The sequence below is a fragment of the Myotis daubentonii genome, chromosome 9 (assembly GCF_963259705.1).
Source record: "Myotis daubentonii chromosome 9, mMyoDau2.1, whole genome shotgun sequence".
NCBI lineage: Eukaryota > Metazoa > Chordata > Mammalia > Chiroptera > Vespertilionidae > Myotis > Myotis daubentonii.
The window spans coordinates 80,408,753-80,426,620 of record NC_081848.1 but is presented as its reverse complement, the minus strand read 5'-3'; the positions used below and the strand labels follow the sequence as shown (position 1 = coordinate 80,426,620).

Sequence of the window (17,868 nt, the reverse complement as noted above, 5' to 3'; positions counted from 1 at the left end):
CTCCGTGGCACTGGGAAGAGTGAAGAGATGAAATGATAGCTTAGTATGCCCTGCGCCCAGAGGGCTTCTGGGTGAGAAAAGTAGAGACATGCAGCGATAGTCCTAGTTTGAACTCATCCTCAACTTTAAAAGATGGAAAACTTTTTCTGTAAAGGGCCCATTGGTAAATAATTTAGGCTTTCCAGGACATACAGTCTCAACTGCTCAGCTCTGCCATTGTGGGGTGAGAACAGCCGCAGATGGTAGGGATGTAGCTGTGTGTCAATAAAACTTTATTTACAAAATCACTCAGTGGGCCATACTTGGCATGCAGGCCAGCATTTGTAGACCACAGCTGTACCCCATAACGCAAGAAAAAGAGCCGACTTGCTCTGTAACATGGAGTAAATAATTGCCTGCTTCTTCTTTTTTTTTTTTTATTAACTTCAGAGAGAGGAAGGGAGAGGGGAGAGAGATAGAAACATCAATGATTAGAGAGAATCATTGATTAGCTTCCTCCTGCACGCCCCACACTGGGATCAAGCCTGAAACCTGAGTATGTGTCCTGACCGGGAATCGAACCCGGTGACCTCTTGGTTCCTGGGCCGATGTTCAACCGCTGAGCCACACCCGACTAGGCAGTACTTGCCTGTTTCTGAGCCTCAGGTTCACCATCCATCAAATAGCCATAATAATGTGAGTCTGATTTATCATGAGAATAGTCTAACGGATCAGAGCAAATCTGACATCCTTTCACCCCTCTGTTCCATCACTTCAGAGCTAACCCCCACCCCAGGCCACGCCCTTGACTGCTGAGGATGGCAGCAGCCTGCTGGAAGTAGGAGATGCTTTTCTCTAGAGTCGGATTCTTGGTCTGGCTTTCCAGCCTTCGGCCCCATGTCTGCAGCCAGCCGAGAGCAGGTGGGAGCATGGAATCCCTTCCTCTCCCCCATCCTGTCCTTTGGCAAGAGGCTACAGTCCACTTGAGAAAGTCACATGGCTGGTGGCCAGGCTTTAGAGGGGCCTTTGAGATTCAGGCTGGGACTAACATGAAGAAAGGTAAGCTTCCATGCTCCCCAAACTCTTCGCCCATGTCCCCAGTTCCCAGGGGTGCAAGTCAAGTAGCCACACCTGTGACCTCACCACAGGCGACTGCAGCACCACCAACTGCATTAGTGGATCTTTCCTGAGTCATCTTGTCCAATTGTCTGACCAGCACTGAGAGTTTGCATTCCTTGGCATCTTGTCATGTGCTCTGAAGACCCAGCCAGTGATACTCATGTGATATTCACTCATTCTGTGTGTGTGTGTGTGTGTGTGTGTGTGTGTGTGTGTGATTCTCTTCCGCCCTCTTTCTCCTTCTCATAGATACATCTGTCCTGGCCAAGACAGGATACACCTTGACAGCCCTTTGTCCAATTCCTTGCCCCAAGTCTCCAGAAAAGCAGCCCCAATCAGGGCTGTTCTAAAGGAGCAGACTCTCTACTTACCCTCCAGCTCTCTCCCAGGAGATCATTGTCCCCCAAATCTATGGAAAAGATAATACCTCCTCTTCTCTGATAGATGTTGAGGGGTGATGTCCCTCTATATCCCAATAAAGCTATGGAAAGATATGGGCAAGGGTTCTCACGGCCTGTTCTTGCTATAAAAAGTCCTTTTTCGGAAAAAATAATAAAGAAAGAAATCAGCCAATCCCTCCTCAATGCCATCACCTCTTCTTGGTGATTTTTCGGGGAAGGAGTGGGCGGGTTGCTATGGCAACAGATGCGAGCTCCTCTCAGTAAAGAAGGGACCTTGATATTTTTTTTCTCCCATTCTCTCTCTTAGCTGTGTGTGTGCGCGCGCATGCATATGCCATACATGCCTGTGCCCACACCAGGAAATTTTTTTAGAACTAAAGAAAGTCCTCTTCCCTCAGCTCCCCAAATATGGAGTGAAAAAAACCACTTCTCCTGCAGGCCAAGGAAGCTTCGGGACTGCTCAGGGAAAAGGGAGAGGTCATATGGGGTTCCTGTCTTCCATCCTTTTCCTAGAGACTGCATGCAGCAGAGAGAACTTCACAAATGATTGGGGTCCAAGGGCTGGAAAGAAAAGATGCTGGGTGGAGAGAGGTTAGTTAGGAGAGAGGTGCTGCAAGAGCCCAACAAGTGACATCAGAGAGGACAGCAACAGAAGGGGCACTGAGGCTGGGGATACATGCAAATCCATATCGCGTGGGATGCTGAGAAAGGCCCAGAGCAGCCTCAGATGTGGAGACAAACACACACATGGACAAGGTGGCACATACAAAGCTGCAAAAAATAAAAATACATACAGGCAGGCACAAACATAGAGCTACATACAACACAAGAAGTCAGAGACATTTTTTTTATAAAGACGGGCATAGATACATAGGGATACAGACACACCACTGCAAAGACATGTGCAGACAGACAAAAACATACAAATGCAGTCATGGTTCAATGGACAGACACACAGACACGCACCCTCTCACAGTCTAGCTCCCTCCCTTTAATGGCCCGAGCATAGCCTGACAGCAGTGCATAGCTCGGCATGCTACAGGCTCACCCAGTGGATCTGGCTGGAGTGCTCCTGCTCTCTGTATTTCTTCTACAAACTCACTCTAAAGCCCCTCTCTCAATTCACTCTCTTGCCCACTTTCCTATAGTTTATGGGCTCTGACACCACCCCCACCTCTGGCTTCCAGCTCTTAGCCTGTTCTGCTGCTGCTGTAGCCTGTTCTTCTGCTGCTGCTTGCTGCTTGGGGCATGGAGGGGGGCGGGGAGGAGCGGGGTGACTCAGCCAGGCCAGGATGACTCACACTGCCAGTATTTTTAGCAGCAGCCAGGAGCTCTCTAGTGTGCCAGCCGCCCCCCTCCTTCTGCTTGCTATTTTGGAACTGTCACTGGTGATATAAATAGCTCCTCTCCCACGGCCTGAAGCTTCTGCCAAGCTATTTTTGGTTCTTCACTGTTAAAAATAGCTCCATGGAGGTGGGAGGAAAAGGGAGTGGGAGTTAGCCTAGAGAGAGGAGACATTGGGGCATTCAGAGCTTCTCAACTTGAATCGGAGTGGGCGAACTAGGATGAACCTTTTTTTACTCCCTCTTTTGTCCATTTCTAGATCCTTCTTCCCTTCGAGTGTCTCTCTTTCCCCCAGTCTATTCTCTTGGAAAAATCCAAAGGCTCTTCCCTTGAACCCCGTTCTCCCCCCCATGCTTCCTTCACTCCTAGAGCTCAGAAATCTTGGCCCCTGGTACCCTCTCCCATATTCATCCTCAGGAAGAGGGGACGTCCCATTGGGACCTCATTCTGAGGCCTGTGTGGTCTCAAGCTCTTACTTTGATGTCCCAGGCAGACCATAGCCAATATGATGTCCCTGGTGACTTTTCAGAACCACGGACAGCGAGCAGAGCCCCATTCTTTCACTGTGACCGTTCAGCTTACTGAAGACCAGCTGGGCCCCACCAACAGACACTTACCCTGGAGAGGGACATTACGAATGTGTCCCAGCCAGGGCTAGAGCTTCATCCGTGCGTGAAGAAACAGGAATGCTGCCCTGGATTGTCATACAAGAAAGACACCCAAAGATCAAGGGCTTGTCCACAAGGAAGCCTAAGGGAGGGGTGGGTGAGTACGTCAGGGGTCAGATAGAGATGAAAGTGGAACTATTGCTCTGTCACCCAGATGAACAGGGTTAGAGAGTGTGCAGACACACACATCCTTCCCCTCCATTTCGGTTGTGCCACCGAACACAGGATGGTTGATAGGAATGTCCCCAACATCTGCCAAAATGGCACGAGCCGTTGGCCACCCTCCTGCTTGGCTGTCTCCTCCTCCCAGTCTGCCTCTCTGGCCACTGCCCTTTCCCACAAGGAGCGAGGCGTTCCTTGACCCCAAATTTCACTTCCTGCTCTCAGCGTTTATGTCTACCCTTCCTATGTGACTTTCGACAATCAGGCCAGTCCCACCCTCCCATTTTAAAGTGACCTCATTTCCAGCCCCTCAAGGGACTTCACACAGCCCCCGTCTTCCAAGCGAGACTTCGCTAAACTACCCCCTAGCCCACCCCTTCTTCTTTTATGGGATCTTGGGGAAAAGAAAAGGGCCTCTCAGCCCCTGTAGAGAGCAAATCATCTGTGCTGAAAAGAGAAAAAGGGAAGAGGGAGGAGTTAGGGCCAACGAAACAAACTGACAAAGGACATTCGAGAGAGCAGAAGGGGACTGTTTTGGGAGCAGAGGGCGCAGGAAGCTGAGACAAACCACCACGCCAGGCAATGAGATAAAGAAACTAGTTGAGGCCGAGAGAGGGGCATGTGGAGAGTGGAAGGTGGAGAAGCTGAGAGAGGAGTCCCAGCACCGAAGATGGAGAGGGGTCTGCAGGGGGTGTGGAGGGCAGCCCGACGAGCAAAGGGGTCCGTGTCGGTGCAAGGATCTCTCCAAATAGGTCCAGCTCGGCCCCCTCGCTTCTCCGCTGCTCCCCATCCTCCCGGCCGGAGGCGGAGGGGGGGGCCTCCGGAGCGTTGCGGAGGCTGCGAGGCTCCGCCCGCCGCTGCGCCGCGGCAAACGCTGGAGGATTCCTCTCCAAATAAGGAGCTGGGATTCCCCGGCCCCGCCCCCGCCCCCAGCCCGGGGAGACACCAGCCTGCAGTCGGGCGTGGGTGCGGTGGGGGGGTGGGGCGGGGGGGGGGCGCTCACTTTGGGGGCTGGCGACAGGGGCCGATAGGGGGGAGGGATACCTCGGTGCAGACTCAGATCCTCACCATGCCCTGGACCCTGCCTCAGTTTCCCCCGCCACGGGCTGAGGTTAATTCGTTGGAATCCCTGCAGACTGCAGCGTAGGTGCTGCTATTTCCATGCTTGGCGGTGGGAAAACAGGACCAAGGCCAGACTCGCGGATCCCTCTTCCTCAGGACCCCTTTCCACCCCACCCGAGGGGCTGAGACACCCACCCCCGCGTCACTCCCCTGCTAAAGCACCAAGGCCTGGCTTGGGGACGGGGTGGGGGAAGGAGGCTTGTTCTTTGAAAGTGACTAAGGCAGTCCCAGACGCAGGAATCCTGGAGAGAAACCCTAGCCGCGACCTATCCCGTGGAGGTTAACGCGGCCCTTCTTCCCCTCGTGTGAAGGTGACTTTTGGCTCGCAGCTAGGAAGGGGGGGTTTGTGGACAACCATGCCCCCCTTTTCTTATCTCCTTTAAAAATCGACGTCGGAACCAACCCCTCCTGGCCCTCCGCAGCCTCTCCTGCCAGGGGCTTCTGGCCGCCTCCACCCTTGCCCTGTCGCTTCCCTGGGCTGAGCACACTGGGACGCCTGGGCCCCTGCAGCCCCTTCAGGCCTTCCTAACGCAGCACCTGCCCCTCCGCTCAGCTGCCGCCAGCCCCGGCCCCCTCCGCAGCCTCCCCTCTCCCCCTCCCGCCGGCACCCCTCCTGCTCTCGTTCTACGTCACGGGATGACGTAGGAAGCCGGGGAGGGAGGAGGAGCGCCTGCCAGTGGCTCCTGCTGCAGTTTGCTTAGCCCAGCCTCCCGCTTTCCCGCCCCCCTTTCTCTAAATCGTGCCCCCCCACGCCTGGCAGGAGCTATATAAGGCGGAACGAGGCAGGCGAGGGAGGCAGCGCAGCGGAGCGGAGCCCAGGAGAGGAGAGGAGAGAGCGAGCTGGAGCGAGAGCCGGAGCGAGAGCCGGGGAAGCGAGGAGGAAGAAGCCACCGGCTTCGGGACAGGACCGCAGGTGCTCGGAGCGCCGGAGCGGGAGCCCCGCAGCCGCCAGGCATGTACCGCTCCACCAAGGGCGCCTCCAAGGCGCGCCGCGACCAGATCAACGCGGAGATCCGGAACCTCAAGGAGCTGCTGCCGCTGGCCGAAGCGGACAAGGTCCGGCTGTCCTACCTGCACATCATGAGTCTCGCCTGCATCTACACTCGCAAGGGCGTCTTCTTCGCCGGAGGTGAGCAGACTGGGGCTTTTGGAAACCCGGGTTGGCCGACACTGGGGACCGTGGAGCTAAGGGAACGCTCTGGGGCTGCCGCACGCCCAGGATGGCACGTTGGTGAGCTGGGAGAGAAGGGATCAGGGACTAAGGAACTCCCACTTTTCCTTCCGCACTCTGTCCAGACTTCAGCTTAGTTCTGGGTGGGGAATAGAGAGCCTGGACGGTGTCCCTAGCGCCAGACTTATGCAAGGAAGAGAGCCAGGACACAATGGCCCCAGTTCCCACCCGCGCAGAGGCGCTCCCGGAGCCCGAGAGGAAAGCCCGGGAAGTTGCAGAGATAGAGTCGCCAAAGCCTGCGGGAGCGCAGCCGACGCTGAAAGGGCTTCTGCCGCTGTTGAAGCGCTGTCCACGGTGCAGACAGCACCGCCGGGTGGCGAGGCGCTGTCCGCGGTGCTGAATGCCCGCGCGTCTCTGTAGCGCTGTCCGCGGTCCTGACGTCCAGAGATGCAGGAAAGCTCGGCCCCGACTTGGAAGTCAGGCAACAGGTTCCCTAGGCAAGAACCGCGGGCAGTGGGTCCAGAGGTGTGTGCAGAGGCAGGACCATGAGAAACTCCTCTGGATTTTCTGAAGTTCACTCCTCACTTTTTCTTTGACTCCTGGTCTTACTCCTGACTCACCATGTCTCCTCACCCCGCAGGTGCTCCTCTGGGGGCCCCTACAGGGCTTCTCTCAAGTCAAGAGCTTGAAGACATAGTGGCCGCGCTACCTGGCTTCCTGCTTGTATTCACCGCGGAGGGGAAGCTGCTGTATCTGTCTGAGAGTGTGAGCGAGCATCTGGGCCACTCCATGGTGAGTGCTGAGGGCCAGGGCACAGATGGGACACAATGGGCTTTCCACTTCTGGGAGCAAGGGTTTATACCCTGCAAGATGCTATTTGTCAAAGATTGGCTCTTGACGCCTTCACTAATGATCATCTCCTCTTCACCTTTCTCCAGGTGGACCTGGTTGCCCAGGGCGACAGCATCTACGACATCATTGACCCAGCGGACCACCTCACTGTGCGCCAGCAACTCGCCCTGCCCTCTGCCCTAGACACCGGTGAGCACTCCTTTCTCTCTTCCTCAATCCAATCTCCCTTCTGCTGCCTTGCCCCTCCCCATCTGCCATCTCTCTCAGCCATTTGCCTTCTTATCAGTTTTCCTCTTCACTCACCTAGATCGCCTCTTCCGCTGTCGCTTCAACACCTCCAAGTCGCTGAGGCGCCAGAGTGCAGGCAACAAGCTGGTGCTTATTCGAGGCCGGTTCCATGCTCACCCACCTGGAGCCTACTGGGCAGGAAACCCTGTGTTCACAGCCTTCTGTGCTCCACTGGAGCCACGACCCCGCCCTGGTCCTGGTCCTGGGCCTGCTTCGCTCTTCTTGGCCATGTTCCAGAGCCGTCATGCTAAGGACCTGGCCCTACTGGACATCTCTGAGAGGTAAGCCCACAGTGTGTAGACCGCAGGAGGAAAGCAGGCCAGAGATGAGGGGACCCTAGATTCTGGAGTCAGGGGCAGGGAGGATGGGATCTAAAGGACCAGAGGACCTGGGAGGGAGTGAGACGCCATGGCAAGCAGGGAAAACAGAAAGCTGACCTCACCCTTTCCGCTTTCCCAGTGTCCTAATCTACCTGGGCTTTGAGCGCAGTGAACTGCTCTGTAAATCATGGTATGGACTGCTGCACCCTGAGGACCTGGGCCACGCTTCTGTTCAACACTACCGCCTGTGTGAGTGTCCAGAAAAGCTGGGGACGAGACAGGGAACTGGGAAAGGGCATGGGAGATCCTACCAGGAAGGTCTGGTCAAGGCTGATGCTGGGGAGGCACCAGAGGCCAGCAGTTTTGGATGCTATAGGGTGCTCATTAGGTGAGGAGTAAAGGCGAAAATAGCACCAGGACTGGGGGACTCCCAATGGTGAGGTCAAGGTGGGGAGCTGAGTGGTACAGGTTAGGGTAGTCAGAAGAGGATGTTATGGGTCCCAAACTCAGTGGAGAGGCCAGTGGGGTGATAGTTTAGGTGATGTTATGTGATATGTGTCCTAACTCTGCATTTTTTCTTTCCCTTCAGTGGCTGAGAGTGGAGATATTCAGGCAGAGATGGTAGTGAGACTGCAGGCCAAGCCTGGAGGCTGGGCATGGATTTATTGCCTGTTATACTCAGAAGGTCCAGAGGGCCCCATTACTGCCAATAACTACCCGATCAGGTGAGCTGCGAGGCAGAAGCCTGAGCGGGGGCCGGGGGGGGGGGCCCTAATGGGGGGCATGGAGGAGATACAAATCTGGGAACTGCTCTGGGAATGGGCACCAAATCCTTACTGGCTATCTCTTCTCTCCTCTCCAGTAACACAGAGGCCTGGAGCCTCCGCCAGCAGCTGAACTCTGAAGACCCTCAGGCAACCTATGTCCTGGGTACCCCAACCATATTGCCATCATTCCCTGAGAACATCCTTTCCCAGGGACAGTGCTCCAGCCGTAACCCACTCTTTGCCCCAGCCCTGGGGGCTCCCAGAAGCACCAGTTTCCTCCCTGCTCCTGAAATGGGTGCTGTCTCAACACCAGAAGAGCTTCCCCGACCTCCCAAAGAGCTGGGCTTCAGTTACCTGACGTTCCCACCCCGCTCTGAACCTCCTCTTCAAGCCGACCTGAGCAAGGATCTTGTGTGCACCCCACCCTACACACCCCACCAGCCAGGAGGCTGTGCCTTCCTCTTCAGCCTCCACGAGCCCTTCCAAGCCCACTTGTCCACTCCATCCAGCTCTCTCCAAGAACAACTGACTCCAAGCGCCGTGACCTTCTCCGATCAACTGACGCCCAGTAGTGCCACCTTCTCAGATCCACTGACTAGCCCACTACAAGGCCAGCTGACCAAAACCTCTGCCAGAAGCTACGAAGATCAGTTGACTCCCTGCACCACCAACTTCCCAGACCAGCTGCTTCCCAGCACTGCTCCCTTCCCCGAGCCTCTGGGCAGCCCTGCCCATGAGCAGCTGACTCCTCCCAGCACAGCATTCCCGGCACATCTGAACAGCCCCAGCCAAGCTTTCCCAGAACAACTGAGCCCCAATCCCAGCAAGACTTACTTCGCCCAGGAGGGATGCAGTTTTCTCTATGAGAAGTTGCCTCCAAGCCCCAGCAGCCCTGGTAATGGGGACTGCACACTCCTGGCCCTCGCCCAGCTCCGGGGCTCCCTCTCTGTGGACGTCCCCCTGGTGCCCGAAGGCCTGCTCACACCTGAGGCCTCTCCAGTCAAGCAGAGTTTCTTCCACTACTCCGAGAAGCAGCAGAATGAGATAGACCGTCTCATCCAGCAGATCAGCCAATTGGCTCAGGGCATGGACAGGCCCTTTTCAGCTGATGCTTGTGCAGGCGGGCTGGAGCCACTTGGGGGGCTGGAGCCCCTGGACTCCAACCTGTCCCTGTCAGGGTCTGGCCCTCCTGTGCTCAGCCTGGATCTGAAACCCTGGAAATGCCAGGAGCTGGACTTCCTGGTTGACCCTGGGAACATATTCCTGGAAGAGGTGCCTGTGGAAGACATCTTCATGGACCTCTCTACCCCAGACCCCAATGGGGAATGGAGTTCAGAGGATACTGAGGCAGCGGTCCCAGGAGGGGCCCTGTCGCCTTGCAACAACCTGTCCCCAGAAGACCACAGCTTCCTGGAGGACCTGGCCACATATGAAACCGCCTTTGAGACAGGTGTCTCAGCATTCCCCTACGATGGGTTTCCTGATGAGTTGCATCAACTCCAGAGCCAAGTTCAAGACAGCTTCCATGAAGGTGAGTCCAGCCCAGAAGTTCAAGAACTCAAGTCCCTGTCCTGCCAGCGAGATACTGGGTGGAATTAGTAAATTCCCCTCTCTGTACCTCAACTTTATTAATGGGATAATATTGTCTGCTGCCTAGGGTAGCAGTGAGAATAAGAACTAATGAAAAATAATCTGGAAATTCCTGACAAGTAGGCCTGAAGGGCAGGGGTTAGGGGTGTGGGATAAATGCAAGAGGATCCTTCACTAATGGTTTCTCCTCCTTAACTCTGTGAAGGACCTAGATCAGCCATCATCACCCTATTTTATAGATGAAGACAATCAAGGTCCCAGGGTTAAAGAAACCTGCCTAAGGCCACACACAAACTGATGGAGGAGGCATCAGAGCCCCATCTCAGTATTCTTACCCCCTAAAGGGGATACAGACTAAGCGTTTATAGGCATTTGGAAAAGTAAGAGAGGCTGCTTGCTATGGCTCCATCCATGCCAAAACTATAGCCATGGCTTCACTTCATCTGTCCAAATTGCTCCCTTTCCTGCTGAACCGCTAGTGATCATTCAGTCATTGGGCCAACATATTTGAAGCCCATACTATGTGCCACATCCTCAGCCTGTCTTTCCTAATAGGCCTACTGATTGTCCTCTCTCTCTCTCTCTCTCTCTCTCTCTCTCTGCAGATGGAAGTGGAGGGGAACCAACGTTTTGAATAAGTCTGTGACTTAACGTCGTCAAGTATGGCATATTGTCATCAAGACGTGGAGCTGCTCTCCACCCCCCCGGGACTGTTGGGGGGATTCTAGGGGCTGGAGGGGGATATATCTGATTCCCCAGGCCCTGCAGGATTGGGTGGGGGGAGGAGGGAGGGTTAGGGAGGGGAGCTTCTTTTTAATATTTAGAGACTTCCAGCAATCCCAGTTTCCATTTCAATCTGTATTCACTCGTAGTGAGTTTCCTTGAATGGGATTTCAAGTGGAGAATGGGGGAGTCTCACTTACCCCCTGCGCTGCCCCATGGGCTTGGGCCAGTTCTCCACACCTGGGGGCCAAGCCACCCTGGGCCTTGGTGGGGGAAAGGCAGCACCCATTCGGGCCAGCCTGTGCCCCGAGGGGCTCTTGACACCCACGTAGAATTCTCTACACACCAGTAACGGGATTTCAATTCCGATGGACTCTGCCGCCCCGGCGGCCTTCTTGTGACTTTTGCGCCCCGCACCTGGGGTGGGGGGCGTGAAGAGACGCTACGTTTCTTTCCGATGGAGGAAGGCAGACCTGCCGCTGTCACACGTGTGCTTGCACGAGTGCGTGTACCTGGTGCAGGACTCACCCGGCTGCCAGACTGCCTGGGCCTGCCCAGGTGGCCACCTCGTGGTGCTGTGGTGACTTTGTAGCCAACTTTATAATAAAGTCCAGTTTGCCTTTTTGGTACCTCTGGTGTCATGCTGTAAAGAGGGAAGGGGGGGGGGGGGACCTGAGAAGGTTGGGAGGCCCAGATGGGAGTGTGGGGGTCTGGAAGTAAAGCCTGGACCTGCAGACAGCCTGGCATTTCTTGATTCACTCATTTGCTCATTCCTTTGTTCATGCGACATCTGAGTGCACACTGTGCCGTCCACCCTGTGCTGGAAGCTGGAGCGTTTGGAGCTGAAACAGCAGATGCCACAACTTGCCTTCAAAATGCCAGAGGGTATTGGCATCTCCTCCGTGTTCAGGCTTGAAGTGCTGACAGTGTGGGAGCAGCAGAAGGGCCTGGGGATGGGTAGCGGATTCCGCTTGGCATTTTCCTGGGGGTGGGTTGGAAGTCTCAGGACATGAGTTCCTCTCTTCAGCCTGGTCCTGCCGGGAAACAGCGTCCCTCGGTGGCCTGTTGGAAATGATAGCCACCTTGCGTGGGCCTTTCAGCTGACACACACTTTTATGTCCTCATTCACTGCAGCGAAGCCTCTCAACAGGCCTCTTAGCGCCATTTCACTAGGAAACGGAGTGTCACAGGAAAAAGTGATTTCCCGCGCAGCCGGTGAGAGCCATAGTGGGCAACACGTCATCTGCATCCGAGCCCTGGGCCGGGTCCTCTGCCCCCAAAGCCCGTGAACCACCATCTCAAATCACCCCGTCCCAGTTACCCAAGAGGGCAGGCTTGAACTGGAGCAGGGAGCCTCTTCCCTCCAGGTCTGCGTACTAAAGCTTTCAAAAATACTGTTTTCCTCCGAGCCTGAGGGCCCAACAGCCACAGGGCATGGTAGGGGGGGAAATGAAAATTAGGAGACAAAAAGGCCTGGATTTAAATTCACCTACGTTTTGCTGAGTGGAACCTGAGCCTCAGTTTCTTCTCAGGTAGATTGGGGCTGGAGTCCGGCCGGTGTGGCTCAGTGGTTGACTGTCCATTTATGAACCAGGAGGCCCAGGGTGTGGGCTGGATCCCCAGTAGAGGGTGTGCAAGAGGCAGCTGATCAATGATTCTATGTCATCATTGATGTTTCTAACTCTCTCTCCCTCGCCCTTCCTCTCTGAAATCAATAAACAAAAATATATAAGAAAAAAGCACTTCACTGGTGATTGGTGGAGGTGGTGGGTGATAGGAGAAAGTGTGCGTTTTGTTGAGAAGGCAGGTGACTTCAGGAAGAGACCCTGGCCACCAAATGAGTTGGAGAGAAAAAAATTAGAAGAGCCAATAGCTCCACCTGCTGGACAAATAAGTATCTGCTTCTGTTCCTCTCAGAGCTTTATAGCTTAGACCAGATGAATGGATATACTGAGGCCCAGGGAGAGGAAAGGACTCGCCTAATGGCATTCTCACATCTGGCTCTCAGCCAGTTCTCTTCCTACCGATACCAGACTCTGCCCTGGGGGCAGAATGTAGGAGAAAGAGCTCAAGTTTTGGGGTCATGAAGGCTGAGTTCATGTGCCAGCTCTGCAGCCTCATTTCTTCATGTGATAAATAGTATTTACAATACCTACATGTGGCAGTGTTCTGGGTGCTGGCAATGCAACAGCGAACAAGGCACAAGGTCCCTGGGCTCCCAGAGCCTGCATTCTAGCTGCGGGAGACATAACAAAAACTAGACAGTCTGCAAGAAGTGCACAGTATGTCGTTCAGTAAGGGAAAGAACCAGTTCTCTGAAGGCAGGAACTGTGTCTCTCACATTTATTCTGTAGTAGGAGCACTGAGCCCAGTACCTGATAATAAGCCACTCAAAAACTGTTTGCAAATGATGTCCATCCTAAGTTTGTGTATGTGTGATATATATTAAATGTTTATTGATTTTTAGAGAGGAAGGGAGAGGGACAGAAACATCATCAATTGACTGCCTCCTGCATACCTCCACTGGGGATCGAGCCTGCAACCTGGGCATGTGCCCTTACTGGGAATCAAACCGTGACCTCTTGGGTCATGCTCAACCACTCAACCATACCCAGCGGGGCTGTATATATATATTTCTTAATACAAACAAAATACCCAACAGTTATTTTATTGCTGCTTCTGAGGACTTGGTTAAATGAATTACGGTCCGCCCACAAGACAAAATACTAAGCAGTCATCAAAAATTGCTTAGATAATGAAAAACGTTCTAAATAATTGTCAAGTTAAAAGTAAAATACAACAGTATCTAGAGTATGACACCACTTTATTTTATTTTTTTAAAGTTACATATAAACACATGCACCAAGAAAAAAGAGTAGAACAGATACATACCTAAATACTGCTAGGAGTCTCATCTGGGTGGGGGGATTACCCAAACTTGAGTGTGTTATTTTCCAAATCTCAGTGCAAAACCAAGAGACTAGCATGTAACAGGTGTTCAGTAAACGTGAATCCATTTCTGCCCCGACGCCTCCTCTCTCCTCTGCAAGGACAAGTCCTTGATGCTCTGGGGAATGGGGGAAAACAGAAGGCCAGGGCTTCCTCAGGGCTTCTCCCGCCTCGGGCAGGGACCTCCTGAAGCTCTGCTTCTTCCGTGGGTCTGTAGCCGCGAGCCCTAGTTCACATTCAGCTAACACCTGATCCAGTGCCAGGATCAGCTTCGTCAAGGGACCTGAGGCACTTGTGCAGCAACACTGTTGGGGCTGTGACCTGAAGTCACCACAGGCGTCTGTTTCTGTTGAACTGGCAAGTCCCCAAGAGTTAAGAAATGTTTCTGATTACAGCACAAGCAACACCTGGTGCTTCTGTACACACGAGCCCCAGCGTTCGCAGCCCCCACCTACCCTGCTCGTTTTGTCATCGGTGGGGAGGAGGGCTACCACTCCGACCTCTGCCACCGATTCCACCTGGACAAGCTGCTCTGCTTGGCTGAGCCTCGGATCATGTACCTGAGAAGCAGCATGAAGAGCCCTCCTGTCTGTGTTGCCACCATCAGTACTGTCCCTTTCCCCTAGGGCCCTAAGACAGAACTCAGGAGAGGGTGACAAAAGATGTTTATTTAGGCCGAATCCCCTGATACATCCATACGTGTAAAAATATATAATCTAAGTCAGGGCAATAATAACAGGTTGGTGTCATCTCCCCTTCTCCCCTTGGGCACAGCCTTCCCAGCTGCTCCCTTCAAAATTCTGGAGCGCGCAGGACAGGGGTCACTTCTTGGCAGCGGCAGCTTCTTCCTGAGCTGCTAAATCGGCCTCTTTCTGAGCCTCCAAGAATATGGCTCGCTCCTTCTGGAAAGCTGCCAGCTCCTCCGAACTGAGGCTGCAGGGACAAAAAAACAGATGGTAAGTGAGAGGCCCACGTTATTGTCTCAGAATCCTTTCTCCCCTCCTGGACTTCTCCTACCTTTGCTCATCTGTTTCCTGTGCCAGGACTGTCACCCCACCATCCTCACCACCTCTGCCTTTTGTTCCCTTCTTTAAGCCCTACGGTCCTTTGAGGCCCCGGCTATAACTCAGCCCAGATGAACTGGCTCTTCCTCTGTGCCCCACAACACTTTGTGCAATAAAGTCTTTGGGCATGCGTGCCTCCCCCTGAACAGGAACCAGACGTACTCATTTCTGTACTCTCAGCAAAAGTAAAGATTTGAGAAAAGTGAAGCCCACTCTTGTTCCCTGCTTAACCCCACTTCTTTTGGGAAATGACCGGCAGCACAAGACCAGTAAAGGGTTGAGAGCTGACCCTGCTGTTGTCTGGGCTAGACGCCCTCTCACCTAACATCTCACTTCAAAGGCACAATTGCTGAGGTCCTCTGAAGCCCAAGGTGGGGGCCCCTGTTGGCCTGGCCTCTCTCACACTATTTCCTATTCTGCCTGTAATGCCGGATTGTATACCAGATTACACTCAACCTCTCTGCTGCACTCTCACCTTCCGTCCTTCACAGGAATCCACGTTTTGGAATGCTTGCCCCCAGCCCTTCACTTCCTTTTCCAGGTCTCGTCACCTCCTACAAAGTTCCCATTGACACACCAGGCAAATCAGGAGTCCTACACCTTGTTCTCAAGACAGCTGTTGTTCAACACTGTCTGCAGTCTAATGCTCCATCTGTGCATCTGCCTCTTTCTCTGGACTGTGAGTTCCTTAAAAGTGGGGCCAAGCATGGCTATCTAGTTCCCTCTAAGATGTAGAAGGTCCTTAACAAGTGCATTCAAATGAATGAATGGGGCTCCCAAGACTCTAAGGTCCTCTGACTCAGACGCGGACTCTCCCACTAATGTGCACACTCTGTCTTGCCCTGAAGTCAAGAGCTGTCCAGGTCCTCCCCTGGCACTGTGCTTCCCCAGAACACTCACTTCTTCACCACACGAATGCCCAGGGAGCGGGCAGAGCCGATGATGGAGCGGACAACAGAGGACAGGGGCATGTCCCTCAGGACGAAGGCATCATCCTGAGCTTTGACACAAGCAATCTCATACACGTGCTTCAAGGTCACCAGGCCTGCCACCTCCTTCCCTGGAAAGAAGAAACAAATAGCCCTTGGGTGTCACTGCCTCCTTCAGACCCCCCCCCCCCCAAATCCCAGGGGCCTACCCCGACCCTTACCTGTCTGCCGGGCCCCTTTTTCAATCCCAGCAGCTGCCTTCAGGAAGTAGGTGACAGTGGGTTGTCCTATCTTGATTTCAAACGTCCTGTCAGGCTTAATGAAAAAGAAGGAAAAAAGAAGAAATGCGATAATATCTCTTCCAACCCCAGCTGTCCCAACCGAGGGGACTTCTAACTTCCCGTCTCCCCTTCCCTTGAGTCCCTTTCTGATGGCGTCCCTCCAAAAGACCACAAACCCACAAGAGAAATAAATCTGTAGCAAACAGCCGTGTCCCCTCGGGTCCAGGCCCAGCTCTGCTCAGGAGGCCCCAAGGCAGTGAACGGCCAATGGAAGGCCTGCGACCCGGCGGGCGGGCTCGGAAAAGGGGCCCTCGTCTCCCCTGCGTGGATGGGGAACGCGGGGCCCAGGAACTGGAGGAGACCCGCCCCGAGTGAGGAACGCGGTGGTACCCCCGGCGACCCGTCCCGAGCCTGCGGGCGGGGGGGGGGGGAGGAGGAAAAGGAGCTGGGCTCGCAGTCGCGATCGATCGGCACCTTCACGAAGATCTTGGTGGGCAAAGGGATGCCTTCTTTGATGTCCTTCGTCTTCTCGTTGAACTCCTTGCAGAACTGGTTGATGGAGACGCCTCGCTGTGGCGGAAGCACAGGGGCTCGTACAGGGAGGAAGGAGCCTCCCTCCCTCCCGCTTCCATCTCCATGTCTCCCTGTCCCCTTCCTCTTCCCTCCACCCAGATCCAACGACCACTGAGAGCCGGTGCTCTGCAGGCAGCAGCCCTCTCTGTCCTCACCACAGTCCGCTGGGGACGGGCTGAGGAGGCGGGGCCTCCAGGAGGCACATCAGCGTGTGGGTGGCAGAACCGCGCTTGGAACCCAGGCCTCCCCGGCTCCCGAGCCCGCCCCCTCCGCCCCAGCACCAGCTCCCACCCTCCGGCGCCTCCCACGCCGAGATCCCGCGCGCTGCACCTGACCCAGGACGGGCCCTAGAGGGGGCCCGGGCATGGCCTGGCCAGCTCGCACGATGGTCCGGATCACGCCGCCGACTTCGGGTTTCTTGGCCGCCCGAGTGGCCCGGATGAGCTTCGACATGATGCGGGGTTCACTGCCTTCGTTCACTCGGGTCAACAGCAAGACCAATGGCTCTGGGCGCCGCCATCTTGTGTCAGAGGTCACGGGTCCTCTCTTTAGGTTAGGGCTGGTGACGCCCAAGAAGAGCAGAGTTGTTTCGGTCCTCCAACGAGTAAGACAAAGAGGGTGATATACAGAAAAAAAACTTTTACTTTGCCCTCTGGAGATAGAGGAAGGACCCGAACGGTTCGGGTACACATATTTCTCCCGAAGAGCACGCAGGCAGTACTTCGGACAGCTAAACTCGAGAAGGCCCTTACTGTCCGCACAGCATTGTGGGTATGGTAGTTTTGACGGCTTTGCAAATCCCGCAGATGGCTGTGCGCTGGGGCGCTGGCGGCTGGACATGGCTCCTCTTGCTGCCTGTGAACTTGATGAAGTTTGGACCCCCAATGTACACAGGATAAAAAGATTCACTGGGCCCTGACCGGTTTGGCTCAGTGGATAGAGTGTTGGCCTGCCGACTCAAGGGTCCCAGGTTCGATTCCGGTCAAGGGCATGTACCTTGGTTGCGGGCACATACCCAGTAGGGAGTGTGCAGGAGGCAGCTGATCGATGTTTCTAACTCTCTATCCCTCTCCCTTCCTCTCTGTAAAAAAACCAATAAAATTTATTTTTTTAAAAGAAGATTCACTGGGCTACAAGGAGAAAGAAGAAAGAGGGAAGTGGAGTGATGAGAGAGGTAGGAGTCCCAGCTGGAAAGGCCAGTAGCCTGCTTCCCAGTGGGTTAATGGAGCCCAGAAAAGTGGTTCAGGCCAGAGGTCTTCGGGTGGCTAATCCCACTCCACAAGGAGGCAGCAAGACCCTGGTGACGGCCCTAGCTGGGTGGCTCAGTGGATAAAACGTAGTCCTGTGGACTGAAGGGTCCCGGGTTTGATTCCTGTCAAGGGCACATGACCGGGTTGCAGGCTCCATCCCCAGCAGGGGGCGTGCAGGAGGCAGCCGATTGATGATTCTCTCTCATCCTTGACGTTTCTCTCTCCCTCTCCCTTCCTCTCTGAAAGCAATATTAAAAAGGAAAAAAAAAGACCCTGGGGAGGGAACAGCTGAAGGCTGGGCAGAAATGACTGCTTT

At 54.5% G+C, this 17,868-nt stretch overlaps 2 protein-coding genes across 4 annotated transcripts; one reads left to right on the top strand and one right to left on the bottom strand.

Annotated features, from left to right (window-relative positions):
• The first annotated feature begins 5,373 nt into the window (after window positions 1–5,373).
• Window positions 5,374–10,524, top strand: NPAS4 (neuronal PAS domain protein 4). Of its 2 annotated transcripts, XM_059711236.1 has the most exons (8): window positions 5,374–5,924; window positions 6,607–6,758; window positions 6,905–7,007; window positions 7,126–7,387; window positions 7,566–7,675; window positions 8,016–8,151; window positions 8,289–9,724; window positions 10,389–10,524. In XM_059711236.1, exons 1-8 carry the CDS (start codon window positions 5,750–5,752, stop codon window positions 10,415–10,417), a joined length of 2,403 nt encoding a protein of 800 aa, XP_059567219.1. In that variant the 5' UTR covers window positions 5,374–5,749; the 3' UTR covers window positions 10,418–10,524. The 2 variants fall into 2 exon arrangements, with proteins under 2 accessions (XP_059567219.1, XP_059567218.1); XM_059711235.1 differs by lacking the exons at window positions 5,374–5,924; window positions 6,607–6,758; window positions 7,566–7,675 and having other exon boundaries at window positions 6,920–7,007.
• Window positions 10,525–14,103: 3,579 nt separating this feature from the next.
• Window positions 14,104–16,857, bottom strand: MRPL11 (mitochondrial ribosomal protein L11). 2 transcript variants are annotated; one of them, XM_059710005.1, is made up of 5 exons: window positions 16,594–16,857; window positions 16,204–16,299; window positions 15,670–15,763; window positions 15,420–15,579; window positions 14,104–14,388 (listed from the first exon to the last, which is right to left on the bottom strand). In XM_059710005.1, exons 1-5 carry the CDS (start codon window positions 16,753–16,755, stop codon window positions 14,277–14,279), a joined length of 624 nt encoding a protein of 207 aa, XP_059565988.1. In that variant the 5' UTR covers window positions 16,756–16,857; the 3' UTR covers window positions 14,104–14,276. The 2 variants fall into 2 exon arrangements, with proteins under 2 accessions (XP_059565988.1, XP_059565989.1); XM_059710006.1 differs by having other exon boundaries at window positions 16,633–16,852.
• Window positions 16,858–17,868: the final 1,011 nt, after the last annotated feature.